Source organism: Lissotriton helveticus, chromosome 9 (genome assembly GCF_964261635.1).
Source record: "Lissotriton helveticus chromosome 9, aLisHel1.1, whole genome shotgun sequence".
NCBI lineage: Eukaryota > Metazoa > Chordata > Amphibia > Caudata > Salamandridae > Lissotriton > Lissotriton helveticus.
In genome coordinates this window covers 484,839,145-484,858,770 of record NC_136070.1, presented here as the reverse complement: position 1 = coordinate 484,858,770, position 19,626 = coordinate 484,839,145, and the positions used below count along the sequence as shown (strand labels likewise).

At 46.3% G+C, this 19,626-nt stretch overlaps 1 protein-coding gene across 1 annotated transcript in view; it reads left to right on the top strand.

The window, feature by feature from the left end:
• SYNE2 (spectrin repeat containing nuclear envelope protein 2) overlaps positions 1–19,626 on the top strand; it is a 1,843,566-nt gene that overhangs the window by 1,767,270 nt on the left and 56,670 nt on the right. Inside the window, exon 145 of the mRNA XM_078660317.1 lies at positions 7,631–7,759. Within this exon, the coding sequence (XP_078516443.1) occupies positions 7,631–7,759 (129 nt within the window). The remainder of the gene's footprint in view (positions 1–7,630; positions 7,760–19,626) is intronic.

Below are 19,626 nucleotides of genomic sequence, written 5' to 3'. Positions count from 1 at the left end.
GCATTCAGGGGTTTATGTAGTTACACGCGATCCCCACCTTCGCAGCCGTTACTGTAGCCGACCTACCGCCACATGTATATATCCGCATCCTCCGATATAGGCAGGTGGTATTTTGGCACAGCTCCCGTAGGTGTACGTCGATGAGGCCTCCGGTCCGACGCACCTCCACGGGGTCGATTTTGGTGTCAGCGCTTCAGGCACCTCCTTTCCGGCGCAGCTCCACACGGGCCGATTTCACTTCACGGCCTGTATCCTCAATTGCGCTGCAATTTTCTCCGTCGTTTCTCCCGTTGGTGCCCGGCTCTCTTTCCCGCCGGTAGATATGCGTAGCACCTCAGCTATGGTAGTAAAAGCAGGATAAATGTAGGATTAAGTCCCCGGTCGGTGGAGCACGCTCAGAAGGCGGCCATCTCGCTGCTCGGCTAGCCACACCCCTCCCTCTTCCAAATACTTAATTCACATCTCCCCAATACTTTGTGGATCTGCATTGGCTCCCTATTTGCTAGAGACTTCTAGCCTCAGGTTCCTTACCATAGGATTATCCCCAGGCCTCACTCTGGCTCCGGACATTTTTTTGTGAGCAGCACCCTTGAGCGCCGGTAGGTGGTGTCGCTTGGCTCCACGTGGCAGTGGCGTCTGCACCGGAATTGACATACGTGGTGTCTGCATAGGTGCCACCCCAGCGTGCTGACATCAGTTCTTTTCTTTCCGCACCAGTCAGTGCAGATCCAGAGAAAGCTACCCCCAGTCATTTTTTACAACCTTTTTATGACTTTTATCCAAGCCTTTTTTCGAGACTTATCCCCTGGTGTGGCAGGGATGTCCACGTAGAAGGCTGGATTCAAGCCCTGTTGTGCCTGTCACTGGCAAATGTCAGTGACTGACCCACACCTCGTCGGCTGCTGGTGTCCTGAGCATTACCACGATGCCAAGACCTTTGTCGATGGTCACCCCATTCCTCCCAAGGCTTTTAGGGAGAGATCCCTTGAGCTTCTTGCCACTCAAGGTGCAACACCGCAACGGTTTCAATTTAGGTTAAGAAGAAGGTCCTGGGATCGGTCACAGAGCCATTGATCTTTGTCGTAGTCGTCCCACTCTGGTAAGTCCCACAAGTAAAAGAATATGAAGTCGAAGAGGTCATCGACTTCACCCCGTCCGTCAAAATCATCTCATGAGCAAGTGTCATCACTCAAGACCTGGCTCCGCAGTTGAGCCTTCACTTGGGCCGTCTCCATGCCTCCCCGAGTTTCCAGGAACAGGTGCAACCCCCACCCAGCTCAGAGAATTTTATGAGTCAATGCACCTCAAATTTGGGTGGTCCGTGCCTCTGCCTTTAGGCCCCCCGGGTTAGGGAGAGTAGCCCTACTGGTTTCCCCGCTGGTGGGCCAGCCCCAGGCCATTCGGGCCCCTTAGAAAGACAGATGGTCCAGATCAGCACCAGTTGTACCACCTCGACCTTCCCCAATGCTGGTCTCGATGTTGACGCTCTCGGCGCCAGCGGCGCCATCCCCATTCCCATTCCCAACACAGACCTGGAGAGGCATCCCCCAATGCCGACTCTGGCGCCGACTGGAGTCATACCCTCCAGACCACAGACTGTGGGCTAGAATCGGAGGGGCCACTGGACCTTGATGAATACCATCCCCTAGACCCTAGCATGGTCTTATGTTAAGAATTTGCGAATGATAGTGGACTGGACACCTCCCCAGATACTAGTGTGGTCTCTCCTCCCACTGTTGCTAAGGAGAAGGGAGCCTCTTTTGCTATGGTGGTGAGAAGGGCAGCTGAGGTCCTAGCCTTAGCCTACCCTCAGAGTTTCTTCAGCTGGGAGTTACCCCCTCCGAACCGCTGCTCCCATTATTGAAACCCATACAAATTTCTTCCGCCAGCCTGGCACTGTGGTCCTTGAACATTACTTGCCTTTTGAGCTGTTACTCCCATGCACTTTGGTATTCAGTTGTGCAGATGCTACCTATTTGGTCCCGGAGGAGGCCCAGGCCATACTCTCCCAAGCTGCAGCAAATGGGAGAGATGCAGCTAAGTTTACAATCCGATGTGGGCTGGACACAGCCAACTCACTAAGCAGAGCGGTTTCTTCGTCGATGGCCTTACGACACCACGCCTGTCCGAAGACGACTTGCTTTTCAGGGAATGCCCAAGCGACGTTTATGGACATGCCCTTTGATGACTCCCATCTCATTAAAGACAAGGAGGACTCAGCGCTGGAGAGCCTCAAGGATAGCAGAGCTACAGCCAGGTCTTCGGGCCTTTCCATGGAGCCCCCGCCAACCCCATTCCACCTTTCACACCTTTTGTGACCACAGACCACCTTTTCTTCCCAGGAGCATTCGCGGTAGAGGGGGCTTCACTGTAGATGAAACCACGGTTGACTCAGTCCCTAGAGGGCTGGGGGACCACGTTGACACCGTTGGCCCACTTCTACTCTGGCTTGGAGCGACTGGTGCCTTCAGGTGTTGGGTTTCTACGGCCATGATGCAGGGAAGCTGGTCCGCTACTTCTCGGGAGGTCTTGGTTCCTGGGAAGAAGCCCTAGTGTGAAGCACCAACCTATCAGGAAAGATGGTCAGGTAAGAAGGCTTAGATGACAGAGCCTGCAATTCGCTCAACTTCCTCCTGGAAGTTATGGCCACTAAAAAGGTTGTTTTGATGGTAAACAGCCGGAGAGGGCAGATGTACAGAGGTTCGAATGAAGCAGACATCAGGAAAGTGAGCCCAAATTAAGGTCCCACAGAGGCATGATGAAAGGGGCAGGTGGAAACAGAGACCCCTTAAGAAATCTATTTACAATAGGGGATTTAAATAAAGATGGTTGGTCTGGCAACCTCAAGAAGGCAGACTGGGCCGAAAGGGACCCTTCGAGAGTGCCCTGAGCAGAGCCATGCTGGACATGAGTCAGAATAAAGAGAAGGACATGAGAGAGGGAAGCAGAAAGAGGATCAATAGATAATTCTGTACAATATTTTACAAATTTCTGCCTCCAGCAGACGTACATGGTTTTGGTTGAAGGATGCCTGGCTGCCAAAATAACATTACAGACTTCAGGAGGAAGGTTGAGTGCTTTCAACTGCCGCTGCTCAATCTCCACGCAAGAAGGCGTAGAGTTGACAGGTTCGAGTGGGGGACCCACGCCTGCTGCCGCAACAGAAGATCCTCCAGAAGGCGCAGCCTGCGTGGAAGATCGATGCTCAGTTGGAAAAGCTCTGAATACCAGACTCTCCATGCTCAGGCTGGATCCAAAAGAATGACTTTGTTCTGGTTGCTCCTGAACTTCTTGACCACTCTGGACAGGAGTGGTATTGGCGGAAAGATGTTCATAGGGCCTGAGCTCCACTTAAGATAAAAAGCATTGGAAACTCCAGCACACAAAACTGCTGACATTGCGTATTCTCAGGTAAGACAAACAGATCTATCCAAGGGTCTCCCCGCTGCTGTTAAAGACATTGAGCACCTTCAGATAGAGACGCCATTCGTGATCCACTAGGCATAGACTGATGAGTTTGTCTGCCCTGGCATTCAGAGGACCTGCCAGTTGTTGAACCACCAGGGAGATGCCTTGCTGTTCCAGCCATGTCCAGAGACGCAGGGCCTCTTGATAAAGGGTCCACGACCCCACCCTGCCTGTTGCAGTACCATATGGCAGTGGTGTTGGCTGTGAACACTTGAACCAGCTTCCCCTTGAATGAAGGAAGAAAGGCTTTTAATGCCAAGCAAATCGCTCGTAGCTCTACCAAGTTGATGTGGAGTCCGGATTTCACCGGAGGCCAGAGTCCTCTGATCTTCACCTCTCCCAGATGGCTGCCCCACCCCCTTTTGTACCTCTCCATTCCAGGAGTGAAGCATCTTTCACTACTGTGTGGTCTGGTTGGGAAAGGGAGAGGAGTCTGCCTCTGACCCAATTGCAGTCTGTTAGCCACCATTGCAGGTCCTGTGCTGTTCTCGCCGAGATCTGGACCATGTCGGAGAGATTCCCCTGATGTTGTGCCCACTGGAACTTCATGTCCCACTGCAGAGCCCGCATATGCCATCTGGCATTTGTCACTAGCAGGATGTAGGAGGCCATGTGGCCAGCAGCTTCAGAGTCCTGCTCACCAAAATCCAGGATAGAGGCTGGGCCATCTGTAAAATAGCCTGAATATCTTAGATTTGCAGTTGGGGAGGATAGGCCCAAAACTGCACCATATCCAGAACAGCTCAGATGAAAAGGAGGGTATAAGAGGGAGTCAGGTGTGACTTTGTCACATTGATAGAGAACCCCAGTGATGCAGAAGATTCGCTATAGTCTGGAGGATGGACACGACAGCCTGGGGCGAAGCAGCCTTCAACAGTCAGTCGTTGAGGTAGGGGAAGACTGCCATCCATCATTTGTGCAGTTGAGCTGCAATCACCTTGGTGAACACTCGAGGGGTGCTGGTAAGGCCAAATGGTAGCACGGTGAACTGAAAGTGCTTGTGAGCACTGTGAACTACAGGTAAATCCTGTGGGCAGGCAAGACGGGAATGTGGAAGTATGCGCCTGGCAAATCCAACGCTACCAAACAGTCTCCCGGGAAGATTGGAGCTAGAATTTGAGCGAGCCTGAGCATTTTGAATTTTTCCTTTGTCAGGAAGATATTGAGAAGGTGCAGGTCTAGGAGAGGACGATGGCCTCTGTCCTTTTTTGACACCAGAATTAGAGTGAATTAACAACCACCAGAAAGTAGCACAAATTAACAACCACAACCTACTTCTGGCATTGACACCCTCTCTATGGCATCCCGACAGAGTAAGGAGAGATGGTCCTCCGTCAGCTTGTCACACAAGGGTACCATGGGTGGAAGGGTAGACACGAAGGTGAGGAAATAGCCCCTTCGGACCGTCTGGAGTACCCAGCGGTCTAATGTTATCGACCTTCAGTGGTGTAGGTGAATGCGTACCCTGCCTCCCACTGGTTGCCCATGATGTTTGGAGGGCAAACTAAAGATGTTTGGAGGCTGCTGCCGCTGGGGTGGTGGACTGGTCAGAGCTCAAGCTGCCCGGCACATGGGGACTGGGGGTAACGCATCCTCAGCCATGCAGAGGCTAGGGAGCTTGTGTGCCGTGGTGGCTGGGCAGTAAAGACGAGGCTAGAATCCCCTGGCTTTTCGACTGAGACACGGCACCCTCAGTGCCCAGATGCCTCTAGAGCTGACAGTGCTGCGCTCTGGAAATGCTGATTGATTGATTGATTGAAGCCTGCAGCCTCTTTTCGCAGTGACCGTTCCTCATAGAGTAACATTGGTCACCCAAAGCTGTTTTGCACACCTGCACACGGCTACCCTTGTCCCGCTGGTGGTCTTGTGCTGGTGTTACCTGGACCTCGCCCACCACTCACCTCAACTCCTGCAAAAGTGTCCCATAAGTCGCTGTACTATACCTGAAAGACGCACTAACTTCGTCCCATAGGATAACATTGCAGCTTGTAAAAATTGCACTAAATGTCAACTTTTTGAACTGAAAAGAATTCCCATTCAAAAACGTACTTAACTGAACGATTTTCTTCTGATGCCTACACATATATACAGATAATTGCTAGTTTTATAAATTGGTGTGGATCTCCTTCTTGAGTTGTGTGTCTCACTTATTGACCCAGCGTGTGTATTTTTGGTGTCTTGTACTCCTCTGTGATAAGCCTAAGGCTGCTCAACCACACTACCCCTTAGAAGAGCACTTGGGATTGCCATAGCAAGCCCCTGTCCACTTATAAGAGAACCCTTGGTTACATAAAAGATCTCTTTTTAATATATCATATAACGAACTAGCTTCCTACATTCACCCACTGGTGGGCCTACAGATTATCTCCTGACCAATACCCATAGATGGTTTACGCCAATAAATACATATGTGCAGATCATTCATCGGTTTATACATCCATTAATTTTTTCCTGTGGCCATGCTGCCATTTTAATATGTAGATCTGTGTTATTACATTTTCAGAAGAGACCAGTTGGTGCCAACATGCCTCTAGGATGGACACTCTTATAAGGTGGGATGTTATCCAAATGCGGGTGACACGCAGAGGTCCACTTGGGGACACTAGAAGCAAGACGCCAAGAAAGTTAATGTCACATATTGTTTGCTGTTAGTCATGCAGTACCAAATGATTGAAAACTAGATAAAGTAATATAAGAAACGACACGAAATAACTGCCTTTGAGTCACCTGGCAAACAGACAAAATAGAACATCATATTTTGCACATTAAAAGTTCACTTGGCTTAAACGCCTAGCAAATGCATGTCTGGAGCAAATGATAACAGAGGGGAGACTCCTAATAGAGGTCATGTGCAGTTAATTCAGGTACATGGTTACAATTGCAGGAGAGATACAAAGTTACTGAAGGCTAATGCTCTTTTTGATTTCTGGTTTTGAGTGATGCAGTGGAAAAACGGTAGAGAAATACATCTTGTTCCAGGCTGTAATTCTGCCCTACAATGTACCAGGCCACTTGTCAATCAGACCACATCAGACTCCCTCAAGTAAAAGGAAATCAGCAATAACGGAACAAAAGTGATTATTTCTTTACAATACTAATGGGCATTTACCTCCTGTTCCTAATAGACAAGTGTACAAGGTACTCTAAGATGGACGTTGTAAACATTACAGTTGTGGAAGCAGTACTCCAGAAGTAGGAAGATGGTTTTGGACGTTCAAAGGGTACTGATGCAAAGAAAGGCTGTTTTGATTTGAACATTTCCAAAATAGATATATAACATTTAAAATTCTTATGCTCGTACCAATCGAAGAAAGAAGGTGATATCTTCATGACGACATTGAACATAGCTCCATGGCCAGACACAGTGAACTGTTGTTTATCTTATTTCTCCTTGCAAACTCTGTGACACAGACTCTGTCAACACTGCCCAGTTCCAGGGAATATAAGATTTGATATTATGAGTCTGGAATTCTCTGAACATAATTAAGAGATGCCTGTAGCATCTCAAAGTTCACCGCAGAACTTTTCTTGTAGCCACTAAAAAAAGGTGTTCAGGTGTGAATTGACTTTAAGACTTGAGCATCTTCCAGATGCACTGAACATCTCATATACCCTTCAGGCATGTTAGATTTGCCCAACACAAAACGTAATGTTGAAGGTAAAATGCATTGGTCTAAGTGTTAGATGCTGTGGATATTTCTTACTTGGCCTCATAGTCATTCTGTGTGAACTGGTACTATATAATGTAGTTGAGGCTGTAAAATTGAAGTGGTACCTACAATTGGAAATAGATTTCTTCTGTGGGAACTGAAGGACTATGTAGACAAATAAATTAAGAAACACAAAGAAGTCCAAAAAGCATTTTATTTTTGTGAAAAAATCATCTTGCAAAATGTGTAAAACATTTTTTTTAATTTAACATTATAATACTTTGGTAAAGCAGGTATTTATTGATTTCTTTCTTTAATAATGATGTTGAGTCATATATATAAACAGATTAGTTGCCAGTGGTTCAGCATAGAAGTCCTCTTTTTCTTCAATCTGGATTCATTTTAGTAGCTTTGTTATTAATTTCATTTACAACAGTAAAGTAGAGTACAACTTGTTTCTTTCTCTAATTGGGCATTTCTAAACCTGTTTTTTATTTATTTTTATTATATAGGATTTTCATGAAACAAGCCATTCTTTTCTATTGTGGTTGGAAAGTGCTGAAAACAGAAGGCACAGGTCCCAAATTCTGGACCCAAATGCTGATCCGCATACAGTGCTGGAATGCCACAGAGAGTTACGGGTGAGTTACAGGTGTTGTTTGCATGGCAGTGGAGATATGAAACAGCCTCCACCCATCTAAAAATGTCATTATTGTAATCACTATCTACAGTGTGTGGGTTCAACCTTTGAGGTAAGATTATTTTTACAGAAAAGAAGATCCAAGGTTGGCACTAAGGGACTAGAGCACAAGAAGGATAGGTGGGGACCTTATAAGAACATCATAGGATTTTTTTCATTGAAAAAGTCTTGTGTGGGCGCTTGAAAAACCTCCTACCAGAGACATTTAGGAATGCAACAGGCACTCCTAAAGATCCTAAAGTGTGAAAAAATGAGAATTTAGGAGGTGGATAATTGCTGTCTTGTAATAGGTTTTGAAGGCGGAGATTGGAGGGGTCTGTCCTATCTTAAATGCAGATGATATTTGTGTTTTCGTGCCTAGTCTGTAGGACTTGGATTCAATGTAGAATGACTCACAAAGGATGTTTAGAATTGGAGATATAAGATTTTGAGCCACCTAGTGAACTGGACAGTGCACATTACGGCTGCAAAAACCTTTTCTGATGTTGATACACCCAGCAGTCTTTTAATCAGGCATATGTTAACTGAAAATACACAAAAACAATGTCTGTATCCCATCCCCTGATATTGTCGCAACTAAGGCATACCTGCTTAACCATATTCATGCCACCCTAAAGACCCTTTTCATTTTTGATTACTGTCAGTGTCTGGTGTCATTGATTTAAAAGAGGTACACTATGCAGAGAGTCCAGGCATTTCTTACTGTTTTACAGGGGTTAAACTAATAATCCCAAATGCTCTCTTTTGTGGTAGTGTGGACGAGCAGTTTAGGCTTATCAGAGGATAGTGTTAAGCATTTATTGCACACACAGAGTCAGTAAATGAGGCACACACTCAATAAAGGAATCCAACACCACTTTATAAAAATAGCACACATTTTCATACGAATTTAGACACCAAGATCATCATAACCGGGTAAGTACTTTTAAAGATAGTGGTTTTTCAAGACTTAAAAAATGCACTGTTGTTGTATCTTTAAAGCAACGTTAACCCTTGGGGGAAAACATACTGGTCACTTAGCAATTACTTTCAGGACTGTTCTTCAGGACTCAAGGTAAGTATGGGACAAGGTCCAAAGGCAGCACCAACAGGGCACCTCTGTCGACCCTGAAGATTCCAGGTGCAGAGGTGCTTTTCCGCATCGGGTGCCCTGTTTAAGTCAGTGGGAAATGGTCCTGTTGAAAAGAGGCTGCAAGCAGAGACTGGGGGGGGGGCACTCAGGTAGAATCTACAGATGGGGCTCAAGTCTTGAGGTTTTTGGGCATGCAGGTACACTGTCGGTCTACTCAGGCTGGGGGCTCGGGTGCAGTAGGGCTTTGTTCATCGGGGTAGCATCGCTGTAGACTCTCGCTGTTCTAGGTTCCTGCTGAAATAGACTGCAGGCGGCGACTGGTGGACCAGTCAGCCCAATGATGGGCTCAGCTCCTAAGGGTCTCAGAACCATGTTGGCACCTTTGCCTCCCTCGGATTTGGGCTGTGGAGTGGGGATGTAGAGGTGATGTGAGGCATCGGGTTGCAGTCGGTCAGAAGCTCACTTTGTGTCTTGGGGACCTAGTGAAGAGGGGAGCAGAACCACTCTCTGTGCTGGCCTGGTGAATCCTGATGTCCCTCAACAGTAGGTCTTGTTTGGTGCTGTTGGAGTCCAGACTGGACCACCAACAACCCTTGGTTGCTGCAACTGCTCCTGTACTCCTGTACTCAGGGTATTGGTGCTGGGCGGCTCCTGGAATTTCTGGTGTTTCCAAACTTGGTGAGGCAACTGTTCTTACCTCCTGGAGTCGTAAGAGCTTTCTCCTGTTGCGCTGCTCCAGTTGTTAATGGACTGGGTAGTCCTCCAAGGGTTTTGGGGAGGGTGTCCATCATTTAGCAAAAATGGTCCTGCAATGGTCGAGGAGCAAGCCACCTGCAGTGTTTTGCAGCAGTCGTTGGTGCAGGTCTTCAGTTCACAATCTCTTCGGTCCTTTTTCTTTCTTCCTCGGTTCCCAGTAGTTAAATCAAATTTCCTGGTGCCAGGGGGCCCCCTAAATTCTCAATTTAGGCACGTTAAGAGAAGTGAAAGGTAGTAGCCAATGGGCTACCTATCTCCTGGGGTCACTATACCCCCCCGCCCCCAGATGACCATTTTGTCCCAGAGTTCCTTATTCCACCCCGCACAAGATGGTGGAATTCTTGTCTTTTTCACTTCAAGCTGCCCACCCTACAGGTTTGTCCAGCCTGGTGCTAAATGGGCCTCAGGGTAGGGGGTGGCATCCTCCATGTATGGGGAAGCCAGGCTCTTTAAATGGAGAGCCAATAGGCTCTTTAAAGCTCCCTGCTTTGGCATGTTAATTTACACCTACTGCCAGAGCAGACATTGTTCCTGACCTCTGAGAGCGGGGCTCTCTCCTCCTGGGGGTCAGAAACGTTTCTGTGGTGGCAGGCTGGTTAGGAACAGTTAGCCAGCACATTAGAAGACTAGTAGGGTTCAGGGTGTACCTCTAAGGTACCCTCTGAGTGCATGTATTAATAAATCCATCACAGGCATCAGTGTGGGTTTATTAATTAAAGGTATTTGATACCAAACACCATAGGTTTCAGCGAAGCCATTATGTAGCTGCGAAACTCGTTTTCAACATTGCCCAGTCCATAAATTAAGATGGCCTCCCTGCTCACTTGTAATATCCAGCAATGGAACTAGACATTACAGGGGCATCTCTGCTCATGCAGACAAGTCCTCACATATGCTATTATGCATCCTGCCTTAGGGCTCCAAGGCCTGCTGTAGGGGTGACTTACATATAACCCATGCAATGTAGTTGGCATGGTACATAGCAGTGTGCCATGTAATGTTTTTGAATATGGTTTTCACCATGTTATGCAGTCTGCAATGGCAGTCTTTGTGGAATTTGTGTGTGTGTCCTTTAGGGTGGCATAAGATGTGCTGCAGCCCTTAGGCACCTTCTTTAATACTCATACCCTCGGGAACAGGGGTAGTATTTACTAGGGACTTACAGGGGTACCAAAGGTCTTTGCCAATTGTAGAACAGTCAGATATCACTTTGTTTTAAGGGAGGAGCACTGGCTCTGAGGTCTGGTTAGCAGGCCGTAGTGCACAGTCCGAGACGAAAATCAGCAAAAGGGGGCAAAAAGTGCAGGAACTACTGCAAAAAAAGCCCTCAAATGTTGACAAGAAATATTTCCAAAAGCAACAATATCAAGAGCAGCCATGACCAAGGAATCGAAATTTGAAGATTCATAGTCCATTTCAACTTGTCCCTTAGTCTTAATGCTTGGCTATACTTTTGTGAATTCATTTTTACATTTGCACTACATGTTTCAGTTCTGGTTTTCAGGAAACAGGGCCACATGTACATAGCTTATTTATGGTCACAAATGCCAAATCCGCAGAATCGGGCCGTTTGCGATCCATAAAAAGCATTTTCCTATTTACGAAACCCTACTTTGCAAATCAGTAACCTATTACCAAATCGCAAAATGGGTACGATTTAGTATTAGGAAGGGGCGTGGTCAGAGTGTCCCTTCCCAATAGCGACTTGCAGTCCTGTGTATGCATGTTTTGCAACTGAAATTCGGTCCCAAAACACTCTTTTACACCAATTTGCACCATTTTCAATGCATTCACAAACGGGAACGCCTTCTCCTTTATGAATTCATGGGAAAATATTTTTTCCGTGGACCACTGCCTACGCTTAAAAAAATAAAACTGAAACGATTTATTTTCTTTTTTGAAATGCATCCCATTTTCCTTTTAGGAAAACGGGCTGCATTTTTTTTAAAAAACGTTGCTTTATTGAAAAGCAGACTCAGACATTGTGGTCTGCTGTCCCCAGCAGGCCACCATCCCTGTGTGTTTAGCAATTTCCAATGGGTCGCAAATTGCAGCATGCCTCATGAATATTAATGAGGCAGGTCCATATGCGACCCACTGGGAATCGCAAATGGAACTTAATACAGCTTTGTACATTTGAAATTGCAATTTCCTAATTGCGATTTGCATGGAATTGCAATTAGGAACGCACAATCTTTCACGTACATACATGTGGCCCTTGGTTGATGTCCCTCACCTGGCTGCCGCAAGCATCATGCTTGATGTCAGCCAAATGCAAAGGCTCTTGAAGGCTACTGACTCGGCTCTTCATCTGCTGGGTTTGGTTCTTACGTCTTCTAATTGAATTTCTTTTTAAACCATCAGTGTTTTCAGATAGATTTTTTGGAACACTTTTCTATTTTATTCACTTTTTTAACTTGAACTATTTCTCAGCAAAAAACTTTAGAATTAGCTGGGATTATTGATCCTTGAAGCCCAGAGCTTGATCTTCAGAAAGTAAATGTTAAGTTGCTTCTACGGAAAGTGGGCAGATCAATTCTTTTGAAGGATTGTCCCTAAGAATCACAAGTGTTGTGAATCTACAGTAAGGTGGATGTTGATATGGTGCAGCAAGCTGCTATGTTTTTTACTTTCAGCAACCCAAGTTCTAAAGTGGTGCTACTCTTCACACCATTTTGAAAATTTATAAGGTTTCAGGATTGTTTCATGTGATTTCATGTGGTCCCATCACATGGTTTTGTTGCATAGCTCTGATGAAGTTTATTAAGCCCTCACCCATCTTGGATATAAGAATGCTTGAAGTAGATAGTCCTCTGGATTGTAGAGGGTTGGCTGAAGAGGATTGACTTCTGCTTACAATATCCATTACTGTGGTGGATGGACATGTGTTTTGAGATTCATCAAATTGCATTTGTACCTGTCTGTCACAATGAATTTTATTTTGCTTCTTGGAAAAGCTAGATGTTATTTAAAATAAATTCTTTGGAGAGCGCTAGTATGTAGCTATACTTTTGAAAGATGATACTAACTATAAGCTGTTTGAAGTTAGTTAAGGAATTATTTATGTTCGAGGCATGTGTGCTGTAGATACACACGGTTTGCATACTCCTGCTATCTAGTGTTGTGTCCGGATGTTTGAGAGTTTTTTTTCTTCGAAGAAATCTTTCCATTTACAAGGTAAGGTGACTCTTCCTTTCGGTGATAGTGCACATGGACATTGACTCCATTGTTAGATAGTTTTTTCCGCCATTGGGTTTGGACGTGAATTGCTGTGCTACGCTTCGAAACCATTCTTCAGGTTTCCTTTGGTGCTCAATCCACTCTACCCTCATCTGTATTGTTCTTGTATGTGTTTCCCTCTTCTCCGGTTATTCAATTGTTCGAAAAACACTCTTATCATCGGAAACATCTGAAGTGACCATTGGGCCAAGATACGTCATTTCACCCTTCTGCCAACGGAATGAACTCTGTTCCAATTCTGTCCTCGGTGCTGTTCCAAGTACCCTCGCACCAACCTACATCAAGTTTGTAGTAGTAGTAGTAAATGAACTTTATTCGGTATCCAAGTACCATCAAAGTGCACATGTGCATAAACATTGTAAACAATATTTCATAAAACCAATATAAAAGATGTTACAGCACAGTTCATTGTAAAAGAGTCAGCACCATTTGGAATTCCATTTTCTTTAAACATTTTTCATACGCCGGTCGGAGACAAAAATCAGACAAGACTATGTGCAAAATTGAGCAATGGATACTTAAAAACATAAATAAAAAAAGCTTTAAAGACTATCTTCAGCAATATATATATAAAATCAATGTTAAAATATGAGAAAAACATTAAAAGACCAAATCGCTTGGGGGCACAGGCAATAATCTACCACGTTTGTACCATGCCGCCTGTAGAAATGTGCTCGTAGCAATAGCTATTACCGGTGTTGTGTCGCTCCTGAGTATTCCTAGGGCCACTATATATTTTGTGACCTTCAGATTTTTACATACTGGAATAATCAATTTCCGGCGTGGGCTACGATAGCTTGGGCAGAAGAAGAATATATGCGCTTCATCTTCATCTGCCAAGCTACGTGCCAGACAAGTGCAAGCATTGAGAGACTTCGGCCATTGTTTGTAACTTGTGTCTCTCTCCAGAGCACGAGACGAGGATTGCGATGCCTGTAAATCATTTCAGTCCAAGAACACTCTACTCGATTGTCGGGCTCGACGACAAGAAATGCAACACCAAAGCATTCAACACGCTCCGGATATGTTCGTGGAAGAACCCAAGCAGGATGAGGTCAAAACATTTGCAGAAGAAGAAGAAGAGGCCTTCTCCATTCCAGAGTTGGATTCTGAACTCGGGATAGATTCAGAGTCTGAAGACTTGCCTCCGGGACAGGGTGCCATGAGTACTAAAGACCCCTTGCCCCCAAAACCTTTTCCAAAAAACATAAGGCTACGGCACCACCTCTGCCTTTGGGCCAAGGTCGGCACCGCTACAATTTTTCCGACGCCCCACCTATTGGCTCGGCACCGAAACAAATCGTCAAGCCTTCCGCCTCGGGACCGAGTCAACCTCCAATTCAAAGGGCCTGCTCTGGTTCGGAGCAGAAACCCTCTGCTTCAGAACAAAAATATGCTTCGGAGCCGAAACCTTCCACTCCCAAAAGCAAATCTATCTCGCCGCCAAAATCGAAAGGCAGCCTCTCTGAGTCTCCCGAACAAATTTTAGACCTTCTTAAATGAAATTGGAACCTAAACCAAAGAAGATTAATATAAATCTTGATACAGGACATATTTCTGCTAAAACACCAGCCAAACGCAAACCTCCTTCAGAGGACCCTGCATATAATATCCCTCTGAACAAGAAAAAGGACATGGCTACCAGCCCTGCTTATCTTGCCCTGCAATTCCCTCCACCATCTTCTCCACATTTACCAATTCTAGATCCTTTACACATAACAGCTCCGGGATCTCCACACACACAGCCTGAAGGGGGGATATTGATGAAGATCATTTCCCTGTATTCCCATGGAATGATTACACTATTGACCCTCCATTGGATACTGACCCACACCTTTATCCTGCAAAGCCATCACCACCGGACAATAATGTGGCTTATCAAGAACTTATTGCTAGAACAGCATAGTATCTTGGGGTGGCCTTACATAAAGAGTCCTTAGAAGATGACTTTTTATTTGAAAGAACTTGGGTCCACATAGGTCAAGTCAAACACTCCCTATGCTAAAGGGCATGATGAGGCATGCAGAGGACTTCTTCAAAGACCCTGTATGAGCACATATTTTAACTCCCAGAATCGATAAAAAATAGAATCCATCTCCATCTGTTCCTGTGTTTATAAAAGGGCAATTACCTCTCGACTACCTACTGGTGTCCAATGCTCGCAAAAGACCTAATTCACAAATCTCTGGTAATGCTCCTCCCTCAGACAAGGAATCTAAGCATATAGATGCCTCGGGGAAATGAGTGGCTGCTCAAGCCGCTAACCACTGGCGTGTCGCAAACACACAGGGTCAACTAGCTAGGTACAACAGGGCACACTGGGATGAGATGGAGCAACTGCTCCAATATCTCCCATACAAACACAAAAGCAAAGCACGAGAGTTAGTTCAGAAGGGCAAACTTATTTCTAACTCTTCGGTCAGATGTGCTCTAGATGCTGCTGACACCGCTGCTAGGGAGATAAATACCAGCATTTGCCTCAGAAGACATGCATGGCTTAGGATTTCGGGGTTTAAACCTGAAGTTGAGCAATCCATTTTAAACACCCCTTTTGACACGCAACACCTGTTTGGTCCTGAATTCAATCAGACTTTAGAAAAAATGAAGAAAGACACAGAAGTGGCAAAGTCCATGGGAGCGCTCCAGTCCCCACCAAATAGAGGCTCCTTTTGCTGCTCCTTTTACAGAGGAGGGTCTAAAACCACATCCTCAGACCCAAATGCTTCCTCTTATAAAGGCAACACCAAATCCTCTCCCTCTAGTGGTTTTTATAGAGGTGGGTATAGAGGAAACAATTCCAAAGGTAGGGGTAGACGTGCCACAGCACGTAACTCCCCTTCTCCCAACAAACAGTGACTTGCCCGCATTCCCTCCGATTATTTGACACCTGTCGGGCGAAGACTTCAACAGTTTTTCCCCATTTGACAAATGGGTGATCGATCTTATCTGACATGGTTATTGCCTGCCGCTTACCACCAACCCAAATATTCCACCTCGCATTGTTATGTTATGTTAACTCCATTTTTAAGCGCACAGCTGCCCCAGCTAAGAGGCGTCCCGGCGCTGCGCCTGGAAAAGAACACAACACAAACCGAGCGAAAGAGAAAATCAAAACAAGGGAAGTTAACCACTGTTTGGGAAAATATAGGTTTTTACGGCTTTCCTGAATGTCAGAAGGTCATCAAGAGCACGCACATGGGCAGGAAGAGAGTTCCAGAGTTTAGGGGCAAGCACTCTAAAAGAGCGGCCACCGGACCTGCTCTTTAGAAAATGAGGGACTACATCTAGATTTTGTCCACAAGATCTCAACAGACGGGAAGGAGTATAAGGAAGAATGAGATGCTCCAATATCTGAGGAGAAGCCAGTTTTAATATCTTAAAGGTAAGACATAAAGTCTTAAATTCTATCCTCTGAAGCACAGGCAGCCAATGGAGCTTGGTAATAGTGCTTCTAGCAGAGCAGAATCTAGGGAGACCGACTAACGCCCTAGCTGCAGCGTTCTGAACGCGCTGCAATCTCGTGATTTCAGCTTGATTGGCCCCAAGCAGCAACGAGCTCGCATAGTCGAGCCAAGACAATATGACTGCCTGAATAATCGTTTGACGAGTCGGAGCGGCAATAAATTTCAGCACTGGTCTAAGCCCCCGTAGGTAGCCAAAACAGGTCGCAGCTATTTTCTTGGTATGACAGGAAAAACTGAGCATAGAATCCAGCCAAACACCCAGATTTTTCACCTCAGCAACCGGGGTCGGAGTAGAGCCAAGATCGGCTGGCAACCACTTATCGCCCCAAAGGTTACTCTGTTTGCCCACAATCAATACCTCGTTTTTTTTAGCATTGAGCTGCAGGCAATTAGCCGTCATCCATCCAGCCACAGCACTGAGACCCTCACGGAAGTTAGATGCGGCAGGATCAGAGTCCCCACTAAGTGCAACCGCAAGCTGCGTGTCGTTAGCGTAAGACACCATTGTAAGGTCCCAACGCTTGGCGACAGCAGCCAGCGGCTGCACATAAAGATTGAAAAGCGTGGGGCTCAATGCCGATCCCTGCGGAACTCCCTGTTCGATGCTATGGGGTTTAGACTCGAAGGGAGGCGTAGAGACCCGGAAGGTACGATCAGAAAGAAACGATCGAAACCAATCCAGCGCCACGCCCTTGACGCCCGCCTCTCCCAGACGCTGCAGAAGAATTGCATGGGAAACAGTGTCAAAGGCGGCACTGAGATCTAAAAGTACCAGTGCCGCCGTTTGACCAGCATCCAACACAGCGCGCAGATGTTCAACCATGGAAAGAAGGGCTGTCTCAGTGCTGTGTCCAGCACGAAAGCCATTCTGCAAAGGGTCTAGAATATTAGCAGACTGAAGATGATTGGACAGAATGCCGTTTACATGGGCTTCTGTCACCTTCGCAGCCCATGGAAGGAGGGAGATAGGACGATAATTCTCGAGTTTTGGAGGGTCCAGTGACGGTTTTTTCAGGATGGGGGTAACATATGCTTGTTTCCATCTCGAGGGGACTATACCCGAAGAGAGGGATAGATTTATAAGATGACGAATAGGGGGCAGGCAAAAGGCAGCTGAGTCCTTAAATTGAGCTGGGTAAGTGGATCCACAGGAGATCCAGATTTCACTTTAGCTGCCAGTTTCTCCAACTCCTCCTCTGAAAGAGCTGAGAGTGTCGAAAGAGTCAAGTTGTTACAAGGAGCGGAACCCAACTCCACACTTGCCAGCGTAGTATTAGGGAAGGAGCGGTAGATATTAGTCACTTTATCGACAAAGAAGGCTGCGAGAGCATCGCAATGAGATGGTGAGCAGACCTCATGCACTGACACTCTATTAGCAGTGAGATCTTTTAAGACTTTAAAAATCAACTTTGTGGGATTAGGGCTCATATTAAATTCATGTGAATAATACGCTGCACGGGCCCTGCAAACGGCTCGATGGTAGAATTTGACTTTGGCAAGATAGAAAGTTTTCAATCCCACCTCATAAGTCTTACGCCATGCTCTCTCTGCTTGTCTGCAGGTAGCTTTCAAAAGCCGTAAGGAGTCATTGTACCATGGACTGGATCCTGATCGGCGGCTCTTACTCCATGTCGCAGGAATCAAGACGTCAAGAGCTTTAGTGATCATGTCACAAAAAAGGGTATATCCAGACTCAACATCATCAGATGGGGCCAAAGGGGAGGACTCCAGAAAATGATGAAATTCCGCAAGTTTAAGTTTTTTCCAAGGACGTCTAATAATAGATCTGTCAGATGTTTTATACAGAGGGTCCTTAGTGGTGACCTGAAACTCGATGAGATGGTGATCACTCCAAGTTATAGGTCTAGGCGGACTAACCTTGACCACGCTCAGGATGGTAAACAATGGGTCCAAGGTGTGCCCACCCTCATGTGTGGGGTGGTGAATCAGCTGTGATAGCTGAAGAGCCTCTAGATCAGCAAGGATGCCCGCTTATCGCTGGAGTATCGGAAGCATCAAAATGGACATTTAAATCCCCAATGATGCTAAAATTAGCTGAGGCAAGCGCCATGGGGCTAACAAGCTCAGGAAGCGCTTTCCTAAATAATACATCACTGCCTGGCGGTCGATATATCACCAGCCCAGACAGAGTGAAATGATGGTTGATAGTGGCAGCAAAAAAAGCGGATTCACAGCCAACTATATCTATAGGTTTCCAGATACAGGGATAGCAGGATTTTATAGCCATGGCAATACCTCCTCCTCTGGAATTGCGGTTGAGCGTAAAGATAGCATAGTCCGAGGGAATTGCTAGGTTGGTAATGGCCGTGGCCTCGTCCAGCCGGCAAGTTTCGGTCATGCAGAATATATCAGGGGATTCCTGAGATAGCAAGTCATGAATTTTTTGGTAGTGTTTAGGCAAAGACCTGACATTGAGATGCCAGATCTTTAAATGTGAAGATGGCTGTATATGAAGAGCAGAAATATCCGGACAAGAATCCACACAGCAAAGAGGTGTCATAGAAACAGGTAAAGGAGTGGGGATGGGGAGACACAGCCTACCGCAAGAGCAATCATAAGGGCCACAGAGAGGGTGTAAAGGAGCAGACTTACAGAAGAAGGGGATGTTCCGCAGTCTAAGAAGCTCTTCCCTAGAGTACTGGATAGCCATCTAAAAGAGAAAACAGAGTGCCGCCGCGCCCAGCGCCTCCTAGTGCTGACGAGCGCAGACTGGCACGACTCAGGCGCAGCGAGGGCGCACCCGCTGCGTGTCACCGCTGCGCGCTAGATAGAGCGCCTTAAGTAGGCGGTTCACCAGTTGCAAGAGCGCTAGAATGCTCAAAAAATGGCGCCCAAAAGTGTCTCCTTCGCTCCCAATATGGCGAGCGTCAGAGCAGATCCCCGGGACCGGACCCGCTCGACCAGCGGTGATATCCACAATTATAGTGCAGGTAAATGGCCAGGAGGGAGCACACACTTAAAAACAGGGAAAATCCAAATTAATACAAACAAATGAAAAACTGGTTTTTTTAAAAGCGTAAAACGCATGAACAGCAGCGCAGCAGTATGCAAAATGAGGTTACCTTATCCAGGCAAGCCCCCAAGATACAGACGCCTTAAGTAGGCGGTTCACCAGTTGCAAGAGCGCTAGAACGCTCAAAAATGGCACCCAAAAGTGTCTCCTTCGCTCCCAATATGGCAAGCGTCAGAGCAGATTCCCGGGACCGGACCCGCTCGACCAGTGGTGATATCCACATTTATAGTGCAGGTAAATGG